The sequence below is a fragment of the Sapajus apella genome, unplaced genomic scaffold (assembly GCF_009761245.1).
Source record: "Sapajus apella isolate SASKATOON/1434 unplaced genomic scaffold, GSC_monkey_1.0 scaffold28, whole genome shotgun sequence".
Classification (NCBI taxonomy): Eukaryota; Metazoa; Chordata; class Mammalia; order Primates; family Cebidae; genus Sapajus; species Sapajus apella.
Window position 1 is genome coordinate 23340593 of NW_022436968.1, and position 21417 is coordinate 23362009.

At 38.0% G+C, this 21417-nt stretch overlaps 1 protein-coding gene across 5 annotated transcripts in view; it reads left to right on the forward strand.

Moving 5' to 3' along the window:
- Positions 1 to 21417, forward strand: part of METTL8 (methyltransferase like 8) — a 117836-nt gene that overhangs the window by 73770 nt on the left and 22649 nt on the right. For all 5 annotated transcript variants that reach the window (XM_032292997.1, XM_032292995.1, XM_032292996.1 and 2 more), the window contains 3 exons: positions 3509 to 3600; positions 18414 to 18784; positions 20434 to 20483. In XM_032292997.1, coding sequence (XP_032148888.1) covers positions 3509 to 3600; positions 18414 to 18784; positions 20434 to 20483 — 513 coding nt within the window. The remainder of the gene's footprint in view (positions 1 to 3508; positions 3601 to 18413; positions 18785 to 20433; positions 20484 to 21417) is intronic.

Below are 21417 nucleotides of genomic sequence, written 5' to 3' on the forward strand. Positions count from 1 at the left end.
GGAGGCAGAGGTGGGCAGATCACCTGAGGTCGGGAGTTCGAGCCTGACCAACATGGAGAAACCCCATCTCTACTAAAAATACAAAATTAGCTGGGCATGGTGGCTCATGCCTGTCATCCCAGCTACTCAGGAGGCTGAGGCAGGAGAATTGCTTGAACCCAGGAGGCAGAGATTGCAGTGAGCAGAGATTGTGCCACTGCACTCCAGCCTGGGCAACAGAGCAAGACTCTGTCTCAAAAAAAAAAAAAAAAAAAAAAAATATATATATATATATATATATATATATAAAATTTCTTTTGGTTATTTTATAAATCCTTTTCTATATTGTCATATAATAGTCATATTTATTATCTTGAATATCTGTATAATATTCCTTTGATTTACTATGATTTTTTCATTCCCCTACGACTGAACTTGTTTCCAGTTTTTTGCTATTAATATTATACTTAGTGTTCCAGTGAATATCTTCATACAAATATTTTTCTGTACAGAATTTCTTAGTTCTTTTGAGTTACGTCATTTCAGTAAGTTCCCAGAAGTACAATTTATTGGCCAAACTCTGTAAACCATTTTTCCTCTTTGGTTTTTGTTGCTGTTAAATACTTGATTATTTTCAGTTTGTTTATTAGTTACTTGTTTCTATGCTTAAATTATATTGTAGTTGTATTTATTGGTAATAAAAAGTTGTATGATTCTTACTGCCAGCTGTTGAGTTTTGGGATACATGAATCCAGTTCTTCCAAAGTAAAGAACTGTCATAAAGCAGCAGGGCTAGAGGAAGTTCCCATAAATACAGCAGGAACATTTTATAGGTTTCTGTGGGGATTCTGTAACTGTACAGTAAAAAATAGCTGTTCTGCAGGAACTTAGGGTATAATATTCCCCTCACTTAGCAGGTAAGAAAAGGAAGCAACATAAAGAACAGTGTAAGGAAGTTACTGTTAAGAAATAAGTAAATCTGTTAAATACTTAAGAAGTAGCAAGCTAAACTAAAAGCTTAAATGCTTAAAGCTGAAGACCACATGTACTCTCATTGTCTCACAGCTTGATTCTTCCCAGAAAATAGATTATTCTGTTTTCTTTCCTATATGTGGTAGAAATTTGTATTTAAGAAACTCATCCCTAGCCTTAAAAATACTATTTTTTCAATAAATAACTTGTTGCCTTTAATGTCACAACTGTCATGTAATTGTATTCAATATAGTATATTTATATATACAGAATGTATAGTTGCCAGCCCTAATTTATATGTGATTATTCACATATGGTAAAATAAGTCAAAACAAAAACTATTCTAATCTCACTTATTAAAGCAAGAGACAAAGCTGTTTAATGATTATTTGGCTTGTACATAATTGGGATTTATTTAAATACTGGTGGTTAAACTTTTATCTATGAAACTCTGAAAACATTCTCATTCACTTTTCCTGGATACTGCAGCATCCTGTTTTTTTGTTTGTTTGTTTTTTAAGAAAACAGCTTCTCACCTTCAGTGGTGTATTTATAGCCAGATCACTGGAATATACCCTCTTATATCTGATTGTATAAGCATTACTTAAAATAGTATGAAGCTTATCATCATTCCACCCAATGCAACTCCATATTCTGTTATCATTTCCCACACATTCCTAGATACTTAGTTTTAAGACCTTGGAATCATTCATGACTCTTACACTGCTTCTCCTCCAATATCTATTTAATCTCTAGGTCTTAATTACAGTGTTTTCAGTGTCTCCCTCTCCACCCTTCCTTCCTGTTCTCCATTGGCACCACTTTAGTCCTGGGACTCATTATTCCTAGACCATTCCAACAGTCTAATTGGTCGCCTTTCCTCCAGTCCCTCCCCACTTCATTGTGTGTCGCACACTACTTGAATACTTAACTGTTCAGCCCCACATTTAAGATCCTCTGAAATCTGACCTTACCCAGCTCCCAACTTCATTTCAGTAGTGCAAGAGAACCAGTCAAAATGGAGCTTTTTAACTATTCCCTGTATGCACTGTCTTTATTGTCAGCTTCTGAGTGACATTAATTTTCCCCACCGCTTTTCCTCCTAACCTGAGCCCAAACCTCTTATGCCTTCCTATTTGCCCCAGCTAGCATTAATTGGCTACACTCCCCTTCATCAGGTGCTAGCCATGCATGCTGCACTGTATTATCATTTACTTATTGTTTACTTGCCTGCATTAGGAGAATATAAACCCAAGATAGGCAAATGTTACATTTTAAATCTCTGTGTATCCCCCACTGCCATGGTAGAAAATAGTAGACTAATAGTTGAGAAGATGGACTTTAAAGTAACACAAATCTAGATGAATTCCGATTCTGCCACTTCCTGGCTATATGTCTTGCATAAGTTATTAAATTTCTGTTAGCCACTGTGCAATGTGAGCATGATTATAACCCTGTCAAAGGGTTTTTGAAAGTATTAAATAAAATATATATATGTAATGTGCTTATCACAATACTTGATATGTAACAAATAAATGATGGTAATTATTATTGTAATTATGATCATCCTAACTGCCCAATGTTTGTCAGTCACAACATGATGCACTTCCAAGAATTGTATAATTTATCCCTTTTCACCAGTCAGGTGACCACATATAATATAAGGGGTGTTAGGGGTTTTTCTTTTATGCTATATGCAACTTGAATATGGAGTGTGTAATTTTTTATTGTTTAGCAATAAAAATTTACTCTTGGTTTATTCCCAGAAATTGCTTTACTTACTTATAGTCTAACCTATTGCAAAAAAAAAATGCAAACTTTGTGAAAACAAAACTTAAAAATAACTACCTTTCTTCTATACAGTTGTTGCTTCTATTCCAAGACAGACAATTTTTGCAGCAGAAAATAATATCTTCTCACACAGGGAGAGTAGACTCTGAAACTAAAAATACTTATAGAAAGTTCCAGAACTTAGAAAAGTGACCTTTTCACATGCTATATCAGGTACTATATCACTTAAATGTAAATGAGTCCTTTTACAGAAATTAAAGTAGCTAATAAGAAAAATAAATCTAAAGTTACTTTAAAAATTGCAGGCTAAGTACAAAACATTTTAAAACTTTCATCTCTTTGACAGCAAAGTGTTAGAATACAAGTGTTGTAAGAGGAGCATTTAAAACCTACTGAAGAATGTTTTGTTCATAAATTAACAAAAAGGCAAATAAATTTAGCCTTAGAGTAAAAAACAGCAAACCATACCAGCACCCAAATAGTCATACACCAGGGTGTCCTGAGGACATTACTTTAGCAGCCATTTCCCAGAGGTAGCTGGGGCTTGCAGCACAACTAGATTTAAACAGAAGAATCGTAGGAGTTCCATGGTTGTACCAGCGCCATGAGTAGGAACATCTGACACAAAATATATACATTCCATGTGGAATTAGTCAGTATAATTTGTCTTCAGCTAATCTAGAATGAAAGATTTGGTTCCTTGTTACCTTTTTTCTGCCTTTTTCAATGATAAAGCATATTTTACAATCTTTTTATTTTTTAATAGGGATCATATGGAGTGGTCTAACGAAGAAGAAGCAGCCGCCAGAAAAAAAGTAAAGGAAAACTCAGCTGTGCGAGTCCTTCTGGAAGAGCAAGGTAACCAACTGTGTGCTGTAGCTCCTGCTTTAGTCACTTTTCCTCCTTCTCATGTCATTGCTTCTGAGAGCCCTTAGCCTCTCCTGATGCCAGCCCACTTGTTCCATTTGGTAAAATTCCCAGTTCTTCGAGTGTAGTGGGACCAAAGTTAATGAAATTTGTATTCACCCTATAATTGGGCCTTTCAGTAGTCATATTATTGCTTTTTCTGGGAGATATACACATGGGTGGCATTTCAAACAAAATATGAAAACATAATTTTAAACTTTTCCACTTGCTGTGCTGCTTTTACTATGCTATTATGCATTTTACCTGCTAGGAACTTTGAACAAATTTATAAACTTTGAGCAAAGAAGATAAAGTTGTATCAAAATGATGCTGAAGTTTTAGGATTAATATAAAGTTTCAGTAAGGATTGAAGGCAGTTTTCTTGAAGGCCTTTATATTTAAGTTAAATTTAGGTAAGGCCATGCCAACCTTCATAAATGGCTTTTTAAAAATTGGCCTGTGCTACCATTAAAAAAAACCTGGGGACTGGGAGCCATGGTTCATGCCTGTAATCTCAGCACTTTGGGAGGCGGAGGTGGGCAGATCACGAGTTCAAGAAATCCAGACCATCTTGACCAACATGGTGAAACCCTGTCTCTACTAAAAATACAAAAATTAGCTGGGCATGGTGGTGCATACCTGTAGTCCCAGCTACTCAGGAGGCTGAGACAGGAGAATGACTTGAACCCAGGTGGCAGAGGTTGCAGTGAGCTGAGATCACGCCACTGCACTCCATGCTGGCGACAGAGTGAGACTCCGTCTAAAAAAAAACCAACCTGGAAATGTTGATTCCATGTTATGGCTGTCATGAATAGAGCTGCAGTAGACATGGAAGTGCAGTTATCTCTTTGATATATACCTGTTAGTCATTTGTACATCTTCTTTTGAGAAATATCTACTCAGATGTTTTGGCTTTTTTTTTTTTTTTTGAGTCAAGGGTCTTGTTGCCCAATCTGGAGTGCAGTGGTGAGAGCATGGCTCACTACAGCTTTAACCTCCCTGGGTTCGGGTGGTCCTCCTGCCTTAGCCCAGGGTGGTATCAAATTCCTTGGCCTCCTAGAGTTCTGGGATTACAGAAGTGAGCCACTGCCCCAACCTTGCAATTTTTTAATCTTGATTTTTTTTTTTTTTTTTTGCTATTGAATTATTTGAGCTCCTTAATATATTCCAGTTATTAATCCCTTGTCAAATGGGTAGTTTGCAAATATTTTCTTCCATTCTGTGGGTTGTCTCTTCACTTTGTTGATTGTTTCATTGCTATACAGGAGCTTGTTAGCTTGATGTAATCCCATATTCTTTTTTTTTTTTTTTATTTGAGAGACGGGGGTTCAATCTTGTTACCCAGGCTGGAGCGCAATGGCGTGATCTCGGCTCACCACAACCTCCACCTCCTGGGTTCAGGCAATTCTCCTGCCTCAGCCTCCTGAGTAGCTGGGATTACAGGCACGTGCCACCATGCCCAGCTAATTTTTTGTATTTTTAGTAGAGACGGGGTTTCACCATGTTGACCAGGATGGTCTCGATCTCTTGACCTCGTGATCCACCCGCCTCGGCCTCCCAAAGTGCTGGGATTACAGGCTTGAGCCACTGCGCCCGGCCTGTAATCCCATATTCTATTTTTGCTTTGGTTGCCTGTGCTTTTGAAATCTTTAGACAAATAACAAACTAGACAAATAAAAATACTCCAGTGTCCTGGAGCATTTCCCTCAATGTTTTCTTCTAGTAGTTTCATAATTTCAGGTCTTAGGTTTAAGTCTTTAGTCCATTTTGATTTGATTTTTCTATACAGTAAATAAGAGTCTAATTTCATTCTTTTGTAAATAGTTTTCCAGTTTTTCCAGCACCATGCTGATTTGGTTACCATATGTTTTGCAGTCAGGTAGTATGATGCCTCCAGCTTTTTTTTTTTTTTTTTTTTTTTCTGAGATGGAGTTTTGTTCTATTGCCCAGACTAGAGTGCAGTGGCGTGATCTTGGCTTACTGCAGCCTCTGCCTCCCAGGTTCAAGCAATTCTCCTGGCTTAGCCTCTTGAGTAGCTGGGATTGCAGGTGCCCACCATCACATCCAACTAATTTTTGTGTTTTTAGTAGAGACAGTTTTGCCATGTTGGCCATGCTGGTCTTGAACTCCTCACTTAAAGTGATCCGCCCACCTCTGCCTGCCAACGTGCTGGGATTACAAGTGTGAGCCACCGCACCTGGCTTCAGCTTTGTTCATTTTGCTCAGGATTGCTTTGGCTATTCTGGATCTTTTGTGGTTCTGTAAAAATTTTAGGGGCCAGGCACAGTGGCTCACACTTGTAATCCCAGCATTTTGGGAAGTCTAGATTGAAGGATTGCTTGAGCCCAGAAGTTCAAGACCAGCCTGGGCAATATGGATAAAACCTGTCTCTACAAAAAATATAAAAATTAGCCAGGCACTGTGGCTCACGCCTATAATCTCAGAACTTTGGGAAGCCAAGGTACGTAAATCACCTGAAGTCAGGAGTATGAGACCAGCCTGGCCAACATGGTGAAACCCAGTCTCTACTAAAATACATATATATATAAATTAGCCAGGCCTGGTGGCATGTGCTTGTAATCCCAGCTACTCGAGAGGCTGAAGCTGGAGAATCACTTAAACCTGGAAGACAGAGGTTGCAGTGAGCCAAGATCGCACCACTGTACTCCAGCCCAGGCAACAGAGTGAGACAATGCCTCAAAAAAAAAAAAAAATTAATCAAGTATTGTGGTCATGCATCTGAAGTCCCAACTACTCAGGGGGCTGCAGCTGGAGGATTGTTTAAGCCCACGAGTTTGAGGCTGCAGTAAGCTGTCATTGTGCCATGCCCCAGACTGGGTGACAGAGTGAGAACCTGTCTCAAAAAAAAAAAAAAAAAAAAAAAATTCCAGGATTTTGTTTTCTGTTTCTTTGAAGAATGTCATAAGTATCTTGATTGGGATTGCATTGAATCTGTAAATTGCTTTGTGTAGAATTGTCATTTTAACAATATTAATTATTGGGACCTATCAGCATTGAATATCTTCCCATTTTTTTAATGTTCTCTTTAATTTCTTTTATGAGTGTTTTACAGTTTTCCTTGTATAGGTATTTCACTTCTCTGATTAAATTGATTTCTAGATATCTTATATTCTTTGTAGCTATTGTAAATGGAATGCTTTCTTGATTTCTTTTTCAGATTGTCCACTGTTGTCATATTTAAATGCTACTGATTTTTGTGTGTTGATTTTGTATCCTGCAATTTTACTAAATTTATCAGTTCTAACAGTCTTTTGGTGGAGTCTTTAGGTTTTTCTAAGTATAAGATCATATTGTTGCCCAGGTGCAATGGCTCATGCCTGTAATCCCAGCACTTTGGGGGGTCCAAGTGGGCAGATCTTGAGGCCAGGAGTTCGAGACCAGCCTGGCCAACAGGGCGAAACCCTGTCTCTACTAAAAATACAAAATTTAGCTGGGCGTGGTGGTATATGCCTGTAGTCCCAGCTACTCAGGAGGCTGAGGTGGGAGAATCACTTGAACCCAGGATGCAGAGGTTGCAGTGAGCCAAGATCACTTTCCCACCACTGCACTGTAGCCTAGGTGACAGAGTGAGACCCTGTCTCAAAAAAAAAAAAAAAAAAAAAATCATATTGTCTGTGAACAAGGCTAATTTGACTTCTTCCTTTCCAATTTGGTTGCCCCTTATTTCTTTTGCTTGCCTAATTTCTCTGGCCAGGACTTCCACTATTATGTTGAATTAAAGTGGAAAAAGTGGGCATCCTTGTCTGTTCCAGATAGATGAATGGATAAAGAAGATGTGGTATATATACACAATGGAATATTATTCAACCATTAAAAAGAGAATGAAATCTTATCATTTGCAGCAACATGAACTGGAGGTCCTTATGTTAAGTGAAATAAGCCAAATACAGAAAGACAAATATTGCATGTTTTCATCCATATGTGGGAGCTAAAACAGTGGATGTTATGAAAATAGAGAATGGATTGCCAATTACCAGAGGCCAGGAAGGGGTAGGGGGTGAAGAGAGATTGATTAATGGGAACAAATACACAGTTAGATAGAAGGAATAAGACCTCGTGTTCAACAGATCAGTAGGGTGACTAATTCACAATAATTTACTAAACATTTCAGAATAGCTAGAAGAGGCCAGACGAGGTGGGTCCAGCCTGTAATTTCAGCACTTTGGGAAGCTGAGATGGGTGGATCACCTGAGGTTAATGACAAGCATTGATAAGGCTTTGGAGAAATTGGAGCTCTTGTGTATTGTAGTTTGGATTGTAAAATGGTGTGGCTGCTGTGGAAAACAGTATGGAAGTTCCTAAACAAAAATAAAAAATAGAACTGCTGTGTGACCCAGCAATCCCACCTCTGGTTTATATGCAAAAGAATTAAAAGCAAAGTCTTAAAGAGATACTTGCACACTTATGTTCATAGCAGCACTGTTGACAATAGGCAAAAGATGGAAGCACCCTAAATGCCCATCATCAGATGAATGGTTAAAGCAAATGTGGTATATACATAAAATGGAATCGTATTCTGGCTTAAAAAGGAAAGAAATCCTGTCACATTCTACAACATGGATGAACCTTGAGGACATTATGCTAAGTGAAATAAGCCATCAGAAAAAGATAAATACTGTATGATTCCACTTATATGAGACATCTAAAGTAGTCAAACTCATAGAAAGAAAAATGGTGGTTACCAAGGGCTAGAGAAAAGGGGTAAACATTAAGAAAATTTAAGATAATTCCCTCTTAATCCTACTATTCTAATATAATTGTTTTTAGTTCACCATTTAGAACATTTACCCAATGTGTATATAGTTTTAAGCAGTTGTCATTATAATACATAGTTTGGGGATCTACTTTTTTAACCTCTTGTTATTTCATAAACGCTTTTCCATAAAAGGGGGAGAGTTGTCATTTAATGGGTATATAGTTAATAGTCTGGCAAGATAAAAACATCCTGGAGGTCTGTTTCACAGCAATATGAATATACTTTACTGAATTATACATTTTAAAATAGTTAAGATGGTAAATTTTATGTGGTTTTATCACAATAAAAAAAAAAAAAAAAACACTACAAACTAGAGAAGTGGGCCTATGTCGGCTGGACGTGGTGACTCAAGCCTGTAATCCCAGCACTTTGGGAGGCCGAGGCAGGTAGATCATGAGGTCGAGAGATTGAGACCATCCTGGCCAACATGGTGAAACCCTGTCTCTACTAAAAAAAACTACAAAAATTAGCTGGGCGTGGTGGAGCACGCCTGTAGTCCCAGCTACTTGGGAGGCTGCCGAGATTGTGCCACTGCGCTCCAGCCTGGCAAAAGAGTGAGACTCCGTTTCAAAAAAAAAAAGTTGGCCTATGTTGTCCTCATTGTATAGCTGGGAACCCACAGACACTTTGCCCAACTCCTATACTCTTCTCTATAGAATTTTCCGCCTTATTTTTCTTAAAATGATTTCTCCCTTAGAACATGTTGGTTCTTTTTTTTTCTTTTTAAATATAGTTTAAGTATAAAATAGAAATTTATACAACTGATAAATGAATTCTCACATAGTTCAATAAATTTTCACAAAGTGAACACACTTATGTAAACATCACCCACATCAAGAAACAGAATATTACTATTAACCCAGAAGCTTCCATGTGTTCCTTCCCAATTACAGTACTCCCCCTGACCCCACCAATCCCACAAATGGTGGCCCTTAAGAGCCACTATTCTGACTTCTAATACAATAGATTAGTTTTGCCAGAATAACTTGGTTCTTGTCATCAGTTTTTGGTCGCCCTTGTGGGAACATCGTGTAACTGTTAGATAAAGCAAGGGTCAGCAAACCATAGCCTATGGTCCAAATCCAGCCTGCTGCCTATTTTTGTTAATAGTTTATTGGAACACAGACACACTCATTTGTTGACATACTGTCTATGGCTACTTTTGAGCTATTGCCAGTGTTGAGTCATTGCAACAGACTGTTGCAACTGGCCCACAGAGACTAAAATACTATCTGGCCCATTACAGAAAAAGGTTTCCAACCCCTGAGATAGAATTTTGTTTCTAGATTGATCAGCTGTCCTGGAACTCCCCAGGGAAAGATGCTAGCATTCCTCTGTGTAAGCCAAGCATAGGGAAGATCACTAATCCCACTGATAGTTAACTATTGTCCTGGTGACTTTAGTCCACAAATTGAGGCTAAAGTTTGAAGCAAAGGTAGCTGGGGAGCCTGAGCTAATGAGACTGCCCTCATTAGCTGCCCATAACTAGTGAAGAGGGCAGTGCCTACCTATTATCTTATGGTATCATTTGCTATTTCGTAGAGCCAGTTCTCCATCTTCCTCCTAAGCTCCTTAATGTATCCTGGAGGGTGGACAAAAACAAAGAGCACCTGATTCACAGGGGCATCATTCTATTTTTATAAGCTTCAACCATGAAGTCCCTGAGTGGAATATGGCCAGGGAGTATTGGGGTTGGATTCAAGGGTGCATACCAGTGTCAGTACTGCTTACGAATCAGCCAACATTGCATTCCTTTGCAGGAACTCTGTCACTGTTTCTGAGGAAGTATAACTTTGCTTCTTTGCCAGCAGCTGCACAGACATATTTTCCACATTACTCAAGCTTCTGCTAGTGGCCACCTGGATGTGACAGACAGAGTCAAGCCTACACTGAATCAAAAGTTATCAGCAACCTTAATTCATTTCCAGGAAGTTAAAAATTATCCGCAATATATTTCCTGATAATATGAAAAACTAAGGATTTTTTGTCCTATTTTTCAATATTTCTATTTAGAACATAAATAGATGAGCAGTGCTGATAATATTCCCTTAAAGTGCTCGGTATGTGGCTGCCTATTTTGTCCTATTTATGTTAACAATGAACTTGAGTGAAGCTAATGAGAAGGTTATTTTAGGGCCTTGGAAACCACAGTAAAGGAAAATGACAGTTCCCACAGAACCGTAATGTGACTGAAATAGAAAGGTGGTGACTGGCCTCTCTCTATAGAAGCAGGAAAGGCAGGCAGGAGAGGGTTGATGATACCACTTTAAAGCATTTGATTTGCTTATTAGTATGTCCAGTCTCTTTCCGTGCAAGTTTTCTGACTGCTGTGGAGACACAGAACAAAAAATTCTATTTCAAAATGACTCCAAGAGGTAGGGGCTTCTGCTAGATCCCCTCTGCATCCCCTCTGTGACACTATTCAGTGTGGTGGGCTTCATACCTGTCAAGGGACCACTGCAGAGAGAAGGAACACATTATGGGGGTGACCATCTTATTACACATAAGCAAAGGTACACAGAGCAGTAACTGAGGCTGCCCAGAGGGTGGCAAAGGAAGAATGCTTTTGTTCTGAGGAACCATATTGAGTGGCAGGACATTACAGTGAGAGCCACCCAGTGCAGTTTCTGCTAGGGATCACAGACCTGCCAGTCTCCAGCACCCTGGATGAGGCATCAGGCTTCATATTTAATGTCTCTGATGAATATGGGTCAAGGCAAATAGATTGTTTAAAAGCTCTACTTTCAAACACTGTGAGAACCCACAGGAAGCTGTGACCTGGCTCTTCGGCAAGTGCCTCTGTGAACCACCATCTTTTCTTGCCTAGGAGAGTCATAAGTCTTTGAAAGTGCCAGTGTTCTCCCATCACAGAGTATTCTATATGCAGATTATTATACAGCAAGGAGCACTGTTTACTGATATTATCTCACTTTATTTTAATGCAACTGGAAGGAAATACTGGTTGTTCTCCCATGCTAGCCAACTCTCTGGCACATTTCTTTTGGTCTCTGTGTGTCTCGGGCTCTCCTGTCACTCCCATTTCCCATTGCTCACATATTGTCTCAGCTGTTGGTGAGAACTGAAATCGAGAAACACTCTCACAATCTGAAAGTAAGAAATTATGCATCACAAATAATAGTCTTTTGCTGCAGGATGGTTGACATTTCATTTCTGTGATTAAAATGTATATGGCAACTAGGACCGGATGCAGTGGCTCACATCTGTAATCCCAACACTTTGGGAAACTGAGGTGGGAGGATCACTTGAACCCAGAAATTTGAGACCAGCCTGAGCAGCAATGAGACCCCATTTCTACAAAAAATTTAAAAGTTAACCAGGCGTGGTTGGGTGTGCCAGTAGTCCCAGCTACTGGGAGGCTGAGATTGAAGGATCACTTAAGCCCAGGAGGTCAAGGCTGCAGTGAGCTGTGATTGCACCACTGCACTCCAAGCTGGGTGCAGAGTAAGCCCTGTCTCAAAAAAAAAAAAAAAAAAACTAGCATCCAGGCCCTCATTTCTTTCAATAAGATTGTCCAGATTAATGATTTTTAATTACACATTTTCCCTGTTGTGATTTCTTTTCAATTTTACTACAGCTCAGATTTCTTTTAAAAGCAAGTTAATTCAGAAAAATAGAAGATACATTTGACGATTTTTGAGTTAACATAATTAAACATAATTATATTTTATAATTTCCTAAAAAAAAAAAATCTCCAGTATGTCCTGTCTCAGCTGTTTAGCAAATGTAATGGGTCTTTTAAACTGAATAACAAAAGCAGCTGCTATTTTTACTTTTAAATATTCTATAAATAATAACTGTCTACCTATGGAAAGTTATCTATGTCAAGCAAAAGAATGTGTCTCACTATACTTTACTTAGTAAACACCTTACCACTGAGAGGATGTTCTATGTGAAATAAAAAATAGAGTTTTATGCTTATAAATTTAGGTTATTTGTTTATAAGTTGACTTTGGTTGTTTAAAATTTTATGCAGTACTCTTAGAAACCTACTTTTAATTTCACAAGTTTAAGAGTTTTATTAGACAATGAATTTTCTCATTAATGTGTGGAAATTTCCAACTTTGAGAGCTCAGGTATTTGCGTAATTGATGTGCAAAAATAACTTTAAATTGCTTTTTGTTACATGGCAACTTAGAATAAATTTTCATAATTCATATTAATCATATTATATATGTCATACATAAATGGTTTAATTCAATTTCTTAGTTGTGAGTTCAGTGTGATTCAGAATGAATTCTGAATATTTAAGGATGGTTAGTGTGCATGTTTTTTCTTTCCCTCAGCAGTATTGAATTTAATAAGTGAATAATTGAGAAGTTGCTTCATCGGGCTGTAGTTAAATAGATCGCTACATCCCTCTTACTGAGACTGGCATAAAGCAATTAACTCTGAATCACCAACCTAGGAAAGAAAAAAGAAAAAAAAAATTTCCTTAAGAAAAATTCATTATTAATATACCTGTTGATAAGGTCAGTTAGACAAGATGAAGACAGGGCAGATTTCTCCGCCCTGTTATTTTATCATTACTGACCTGCCTTACCAGCAGCTTGATAATGAATCTTCCACTCATGGTCAGAGCAATAACTCCTCCAATTCCCCTGTTAACACAGATACTCTTGCAATTCAGGAAATTAAATCATACACTGAAGGTGTTTGTTGTCTCATAATCATAATTATGATGATTGACCAAGCTGTGGGGCCTCAGAAGCTCTCACACATTACTGGGAACTATGGAGTTGCCACCATTGATCGGAGAAGCTGCTGAAAGCCAAATTCCTATCTTACAGGCAGCTGGCAAAAAGAAGAAAAGAAAAAGTTAAAAAAGAGAGAAAAAAAAAAAAAAGCCAAATTCCAGCCACTGGTGCTGCTTCTCTGTTTTGTTTCCATGCCACAAACCCATCTATTCTCATAGAGCATTTAATGTTCCTATTGCTCGTCATTTCATCATATAACTTTGCATGGTTTATATTTCTTATAATTCAAAGTATGCAGTTTAATTATGTATTTCTGATCTGTCTTAATGAAGGGTAACTCCAATCAGCATTATTTCTACAATGTATTTATGCTGATTGTAAGCCACACTGAGGTTTTAATTTCAACTTGATACTTCATAATTGAGAAGAAAGTACAAATCAGAAAAGCAGAGATGATTTTCAGAATTATTTTGGAGGGGATTGATACTGACTGTGTTGTAATGGGTGAGAGCATGGGCTTTAGAGTTTAGCAGACATGACTCTATTCTTTCTGGCTGGGTGACCTTGGGGAAATTCTTTATTCCCTCTGACATTGAATTTTTTTTCTCTGCAATTGGAATAATAAAATCTATCTGAGAGATACTGCTAGGATTAAATAGGGGGAAAAAATCCAAGTAAAGCATTTGACATAGTGTGTAGCCCATAATAAACATTTAATATGTGTTATTGTTGTTATTTTTAATGCTACTGTTAATGGTATAATTTATGTAATTATCTGATTTCTTTTTATTAGCAAACCCTATCATTTACTAATAGTAATCAAGTTATTTTTATAGATTACATAGGCTAGAGTTGAATTTAGATGTTTGACATGTTTGGTTTCTGAACCAGATTGCAGTCACGTCACTACAGATTCATTTTCTCTTTAAATTGTAAAAATTAAAACAGTAGTACAGACTCATGTTTAAAACGGCAATCTGATCCAAGATTTTGGAGTTTGTAGAACTGATAATGTTCAATGTTCTCCATAAATTCATGGGGCTTAATAGGAAAGTACACAGAATTTTTAGAGCTTAAACAGACTTTAGAGATACTACTCTAATTCAAACTCTTGATCAAATGAGGAAACTCTAGGCAATTTGAATGAAGAATTCAGCTAAGATTCTTTATCTTTGTGTGAGAAGTAGATACAGCTTTGCAAAAAGAAAGAGGTACCTAATAATGATTAAATTGTTACCATTGCTTCAAATTTTCATCTGATTGTTATGAATGCCTATCAAATAAATTTTAGAGCTGCCATCAATGTATATACTATTCTGTGTATTTTCTCTTAATATTATTATCCTGTATTTATTTGTTTATTTTTATTTATCTTTTTGAGACAGAGTTTCACTCTTGTTACCCAGGCTGCAGTGCGATGGCATGATCCCACCTCACCACAGTCTCCGCTTCCCAAGTTCAAGCGATTCTCCTGCCTCAGACTCCCGAGTAACTGGGATTACAGGCAGGAGCCACCACGCCCAGCCTATTATCCTTTATTTTAAAATTGCTACATAAAGTTACCCTGTTTGAACTGCATGGTTTGCTTGCTCATTCCCATGTTGTTGGGCATTTGAGTTTTCCCCACTTTTTCCTAATATAAATAGAACTGCTGGCCGGGTGTGGTGGCTCACGCCTATAATCCCAGCACTTTGGGAGGCCAAGGCAGGCAGAGCATGAGGTCAAGAGGTTGAGACCATCCTGGCCAACATGGTGAAACCCCGTCTCTACTAAAAAATACAAAAATTAGCTGGGTGCAGTGGCACGTGCCTGCAGCCCCAGCTACTCAGGAGGCTGAGGCAGGAGAATTGCTTGAACCCTGGAGGCAGAGATTGCAGTGAGCTGAGATCATGCCACTGTACTCCAGCCTGGCGCCTGGTGACAGAGCAAGACTTTGTCTCAATAAATAAATAGAACTGCTATACACATTTTTTTAAAAAGTAGAGACAGGGTCCTGCTTTGTTGTCCACGCTCGTCTTGAATTCTAAGCTTCAAGCAGTCCTGCTGCCTGGGCCTTCCAAAGTGTTGGGATTACAGGCCTGAACCACCACGCCTGGCCGCTATGCGCATCTTTTATTAGGTTACTCCCCTGCAATTCCCCTACCCCAGTTAATTCCTAGAGGGATAGTCCCACAAATTAATTAAGATATAGTATTACAGTACATTCTAGTTACTGGTAATTAGGCTTAAACTCACTTCACAAGTAGCTTGATATTGTAAACTCAAATACTAGAGATTTCACTAAATATGGGTCTTCTTAGGTGGCTGCTTTTTGTTAGGCAGAAAATCTTTTAACTGCATGGAATGAGTTACAAAGAGAGTTTTTTAAGGTAAAGAAAGGAAGGAAGGCTTGAGAAGACCCTGGGGAAATTTGACTCTTTTATAATTTCTCCTGAGTCTGACTTTCAGAGTGTTATTTTGTTTTCTTACACGGTATATCAGGCATACTCCAATTTTTTAAAGTGGAGATATGCTAAAGTTATCGAAAAAGATGGAAAAAAGGTAGAGATAGAACTATTTAAAAGACAAATTTATAGGTTAGATTAACCATAAATAGATTTCTCTCCATTAGTGCAGAGGTGAGCATGTTTTGGACTTAACATCACATAATTCTTTTGTTACAGAGATCCACTTTCATTTCTCAGACGTTAAATACAGACAGGAGTTTCAGTCTTTATAGCAGTCCTGCTGCCAGATACAATTCAGCCTTGATGGGAAGGAAGTCTTGTGGCCAGATGGGTGGAGATCCATGTACAAGGCCATAAAGATAAAATTGGAAAGAAGAAAATTAAAACTATAAGGGCCTCAGGACCAGGCTCTGTAACAAAGATAAACCTGATTACAGGCAACTGCCTGTTCTGAGTAGGGGCTTCTTTAGAATTATGAAGGAAATGCATCTCTTATTTTTATTTTTAGTTTATTTTTGGAATATATAGTAAATTCATATGGATCAAAATGCAAATGAAAATTCTCCTTCCCAACTGTGGTCCCCAGCCACTCCTTTCCTCTCCCGAGAGGCAACCAGTATTACTGATTATGTAATTATCCTTCCAGAATTATTTCATACATTCTACAAGTAAGAGAGAAAGAGAGAGAAAGTGTGTGTGTGTGTGTACATGAATGTTTCTATGTAACTATACACATGTATTTTCTTATTTTAATGAGTGGTTACAAAATATAGACACTGTTATATACCTTGCTTTTTCACCTAACACCAAATCTTGGAAATTATTCTGTATTCCTAGAAAGAACACTTTTGCATTCTTTGAAAGCACTTTAAAAATGGCATGTGTCTACAGCAGGTTAAAGTAATTCTAATGCGTGGATTAAGCCTATTACATAGTAGCACTAAAGAAATTGTTATTTCCTGTAGCACTCCGAGAATACGGAAAAGAAAAGGAGCAGGTAAGTAATGTGCTAGGCACAGTGGCTCACGCCTATAATCCCAATATTGAGAGGCCGAGGTACACAGATCACTTGAGGTCAGGAGTTCAAGACCAACTTGGCCAACATAGTGAAACCCTATCTCTACTGAAAATGCAAAAAAAAAAAAAAAAAAAAAAAAGGAATGCTTGTTGATTAAATGAGGGAGAGAGTGAATTGCTTTATTAATTTAAGGTACAAATAGGAAGAGGCAGAAAGCTAAAAATTACCTGAAGCTCTGAGACTGTTGACCTAACCCTGACTCTAGGATGGCATCATAAAATGCATAGTTGTTTTAAGAGCATCAGAAATTTTCTTTAAGTCTTCATGTTGGGAGATGTCAATAGGAATAGATGCCTTGGAGGTTGGGGGAAGAATGGAGTTACAGGATGGCCTTCAGACTCCAAGAGTCAGGAGACATGGCCACCATTTCACTGTGATAGGGCTCTAGGACTTGGAACAAGTGGGTTTAGGTCCTTTCTTCAAATGCAAAAAGGGGGGTTGGAGTAAATTATTCCAATGGACCCTTTTAGCTCTTAAATTATATTGTCTATAATTTTGAAATTTCCTGTCTGATCACCAATTTGCACATTTGTTATGCTGAAATTGTATTTGTAAATACATTAAAAATGAGGTGTCCTAGCCGGGCGCGGTGGCTCAAGCCTGTAATCCCAGCACTTTGGGAGGCTGAGGCTGGTGGATCACGAGGTCAAGAGATCGAGACCATCCTGGTCAACATGGTGAAACCCCGTCTCTACTAAAAATACAAAACATTAGCTGGGCATGGTGGCGCGTGCCTGTAATCCCAGCTATTCAGGAGGTTGAGGCAGGAGAATTGCCTGAGCCCAGGAGGCGGAGGTTGCGGTGAGCCGAGATCGCGCCATTGCACTCCAGCCTGGGTAACAAGAGTGAAACTCTGTCTCAAAAAAAAAAAAAAATGAAGTGTCCTTTCTTTTTTATTTTTATTCATTTATTTTTGAGACCAGGTCTCACTGTGTCGCCCAGGCTGGAGAGTGGCACAATCATTGCTCATTGCAACCTCAAACTCCTAGGCTCAGGCAGTCCTGCCCCAGCCTCCTGAGAACTACAGGGCATGAGCCACTGCACTAGGCTCATCCTTTTTCATCTTTTTTTTTTTTCTTTTTTGAGACGGAGTCTTGCTCTGTCACCCAGGCTGGAGTGCAATGGCACGATCTCTGCTCACTACAACTTCCTCCTCCCGAGTTCAAGCAATTCTCCTGCCTCAGCCTCCTGAGTAGCTGCAATTACAGGTGTCCACCACCACACACATCTAATTTTTGTGTTTTTAGTAGAGATGGGGTTTCAACATGTTGACCAGGCTGGTCTTGAACTCCTGACCTCAAGTGATCCGCCCACCTCATTCTCCCAAAGTGCTGGGATTACAGGTGTGAGTCACTTTGCCCAGCCCTCATCCTTTCTTTAAGATAATAAAAAAAACCACACAGGTTATTGGTAACAATGTGATTGTTAAGATAACAAAATTAGACTGTTAGAAATTGTTTGCAATGATTTATATTCCTCACAAAAATTTATTGGCTAAACTGTTAAGATAGAAGCAGATTTACATGGGTAGGACTAACTATCGCACACACTGACACATTCTGAAAGAATTAAAGCTCTGTATTTTTAACCTTTTATCAGATAGATTAAGATATTATAATATTAAAGCTATTCACTAGTAAATATAATTGTTATAAATGATGTATATATGTTTAACAATAATTATCAAAATAGTAGCTAATGGTAAACATAATTCATAGTAAAATCTTTTTTCTTTTTCTTTATTTTAGTTAAGTTTGAGAGAGAAGCTAGTAAATACTGGGACACATTTTACAAGATTCATAAGAATAAGTTTTTCAAGGATCGTAATTGGCTGTTGAGGGAATTTCCTGAAATTCTTCCATTTGATCAAAAAACTGAAGAGAAGGCAAGAGAATCGTCATGGGATCATGTAAAAACTAGTGCTACAAATTGTTTCTCAGGAATGGACTGTCCTACTGTGCCTGAAGAAAAAAGTCATTATGTGAAAAGTTCTGGCTCTTCAGAAGGTCAAAGCAAAACAGAATCTGATTTTTCCAACCTAGACTCTGAAAAACACAAAAAAGGACCTATGAAGACTGAATTGTTTCCTGGTAGCAATGCCAGTTTCAGGATATTAGAGGTACTGTGTTCAAGGGACAAAAATGGGAGGTGACAAATAATATGAAAATGTATATTCTGTATTATTAATACAGATTTTTTTGGTGGAAAATTATCAAATCTAAGCATTCAGTATACTTTTGTGCATAAATAATATTTAAGGGACTCATGTCTTTAATCAGTCAAGTTTTAAGCTTGTGGTTTAAATTTGGTTTTGTTGCTTTTTTAAAAAAAATTGTCTGTTTTCATTTTAATCTGAGGGCCGTTTTAAGTACCAATTAAGTTTTGGCCTTAATTTTTACTCTGTTTCTTATTATCCCTTTTTAGGTGAAATGGAAATAAGTGAGATATATAATTTGCGATAATCTGGTGTAGACCTTGGTCTTTTATTTATAAAACTAAACCCTGTCTTTCTGATTATAAAGGCATGTATATTGATTAGAGAGAGGGAGAATTTGCTAATGAGGAGATAACTTATCAACAATCCTACAAACAAAGGATTTAACCACTATTAGCATTTTACTGACCTCCTTTTTCTTCTTCTTCTTTTTTTTTTTTTTGTTCTTGTTGCCCAGGCTAGAGTGCAATGGTGCCATCTTGGCTCACTGCAATTTCTGCCTCCCAGGTTTAAGCAGTTCTGCCTCAACCTCCAGAGTAGCTGGGATAACAGGCTCCCGCCACCACACCCAGCTAATTTTTTTTGTATTTTTAGTAGAGACAGGGTTTCGCCATGTTGGCCAGGCTGGTTTTGAACTCCTGGCCTAAGGTGATCTGCCCACCTCAGACTCCCGAAGTGCTGGGATTACAGGCATGAGCCACCGCGCCCAGCTGACCTTTTTCTTCTTTTGTTTATATATTGTACATGTATTTTGGGTTTTGTTTGTTTCTATTTAACATGGTGTCATAAGCAGTTTTCACTGTCTTTAAAAATTCTCTATAAATACTTTCATGGCTACAAAATATGTGGAGTACTATAGTTTTACTTATCTATTTTCACACTACTGGACATTTTAATTGTTTTCAGATTTTCTGAACCAAATGTCTTTGGGTATAGACTTTAGCTGCATTTTCTTTTATTGTTTTAGGTTAGATTTTCTAGTTCATAATTTATGAAGATTTTTAATACTCTTAAAACATATTGCCCAGTTGCTTTCCAAGAAGTTGTACTAATACCATTCCATGATGGTATATATCTGTTTCATCACACCCTTATTGATTGAAATATTCTTAATGTTTTCCTCTTTGTTAGACAAAAATTGTACCTTATTTTAATATGCATTTCTTTGATTACTGAGTAGGCCACATACTTCTTCAAAGGTTTAGAATATTTTGTACTTCTTTTGTGTTCTGTCCATTTATTTTCTCTGCTTATCCATTTTTTTTCTAATGAGTCTTACCCTTTATCATATTTATTGCAGGTTTTTTCACAGTGTATTGTTATTTTTTAATTTGGTTTATTTTGGGTTTTGGTGTGTAAAAATTTTAAATGTTTTCATAGTCCGATTTCTTAGTGTTATTCCTGTAATTTATTTCATTGCTTTTGTGTTTAGAAAACACTGCTGTACCCAGAGATCCAGTAAGTTTCTTATCATTTTTTTAATAGAAAATCTGACATCAGTGACAAAAATTTAACCTTGTTTTTTTGATATTTGCTTGTTCTTTTGATTTTAGGTTGGTTGTGGAGCTGGAAATAGTGTTTTTCCAATTTTGAACACTTTGCAGTGAGTTTTTTGAGTTTTTTTCCTTTAGAATTTTACATATTTATGGAATGTTGCGACATTCTGGGAAAATACTGTTATGTGTATGCCAATACTGTTTCTAATTCTTATAAGAACAATGGCTCAAGCAGTTTTCAAAAGAAATGTCTTAACCAACTGTCTACTTTCATGTGAACTGGGAATTACTCTGAAAATAGCTTTTCATAGCCACGGGTTGTCCACCATTGTTTTGAAGTAATTTTTTTTTTTTTTTTTTTTGAAACGATATTTCGCTCTTGCTGCCTAGGTTGGAGTGCAACGGCGCGATCTCGACTCACGGCAACCTCCGCGTCCCAGATTCAAAGGATTCTGCCGCCTCAGCCTCCCCAGTAGCTGTGATTACATGCGTACGCCGCCATGCCTGGCTAATTTTGTATTTTTAGTAGAGACAGGGTTTCTCCATGTTAGTCAGGCTGGTCTGGAACAAAGTGCTGGGATTACAGGTGTGAGCCACCTCACCCAGCCTTTTGAAGTAATTCTTTAAGCTCCTGTATATATGGGTGAGAGGATTAAAAAAAAAAGAGGAAGCGAACCAGGCATGGTGGCTCACTCCTATAATCCCAGCACTCAGGGAGGCTGAGGCAGATGGATCACCTGAGGTCAGCAGTTAGAGACCAGAGTGACCAACATGTTGAAACCCCACCTCTATTAAAAATACAAAATTAGCCGGGCGCGGTGGCTCAAGCCTGTAATCCCAGCACTTTGGGAGGCCGAGGCGGGTGGATCACGAGGTCAAGAGATCGAGACCATCCTCGTCAACATGGTGAAACCCCGTCTCTACTAAAACTACAAAAAATGAGCTGGGCATGGTGGCACGTGCCTGTAGTCAATCCCAGCTACTCAGGAGGCTGAGGCAGGAGAATTGCCTGAACCCAGGAGGCGGAGGTTGCGGTGAGCC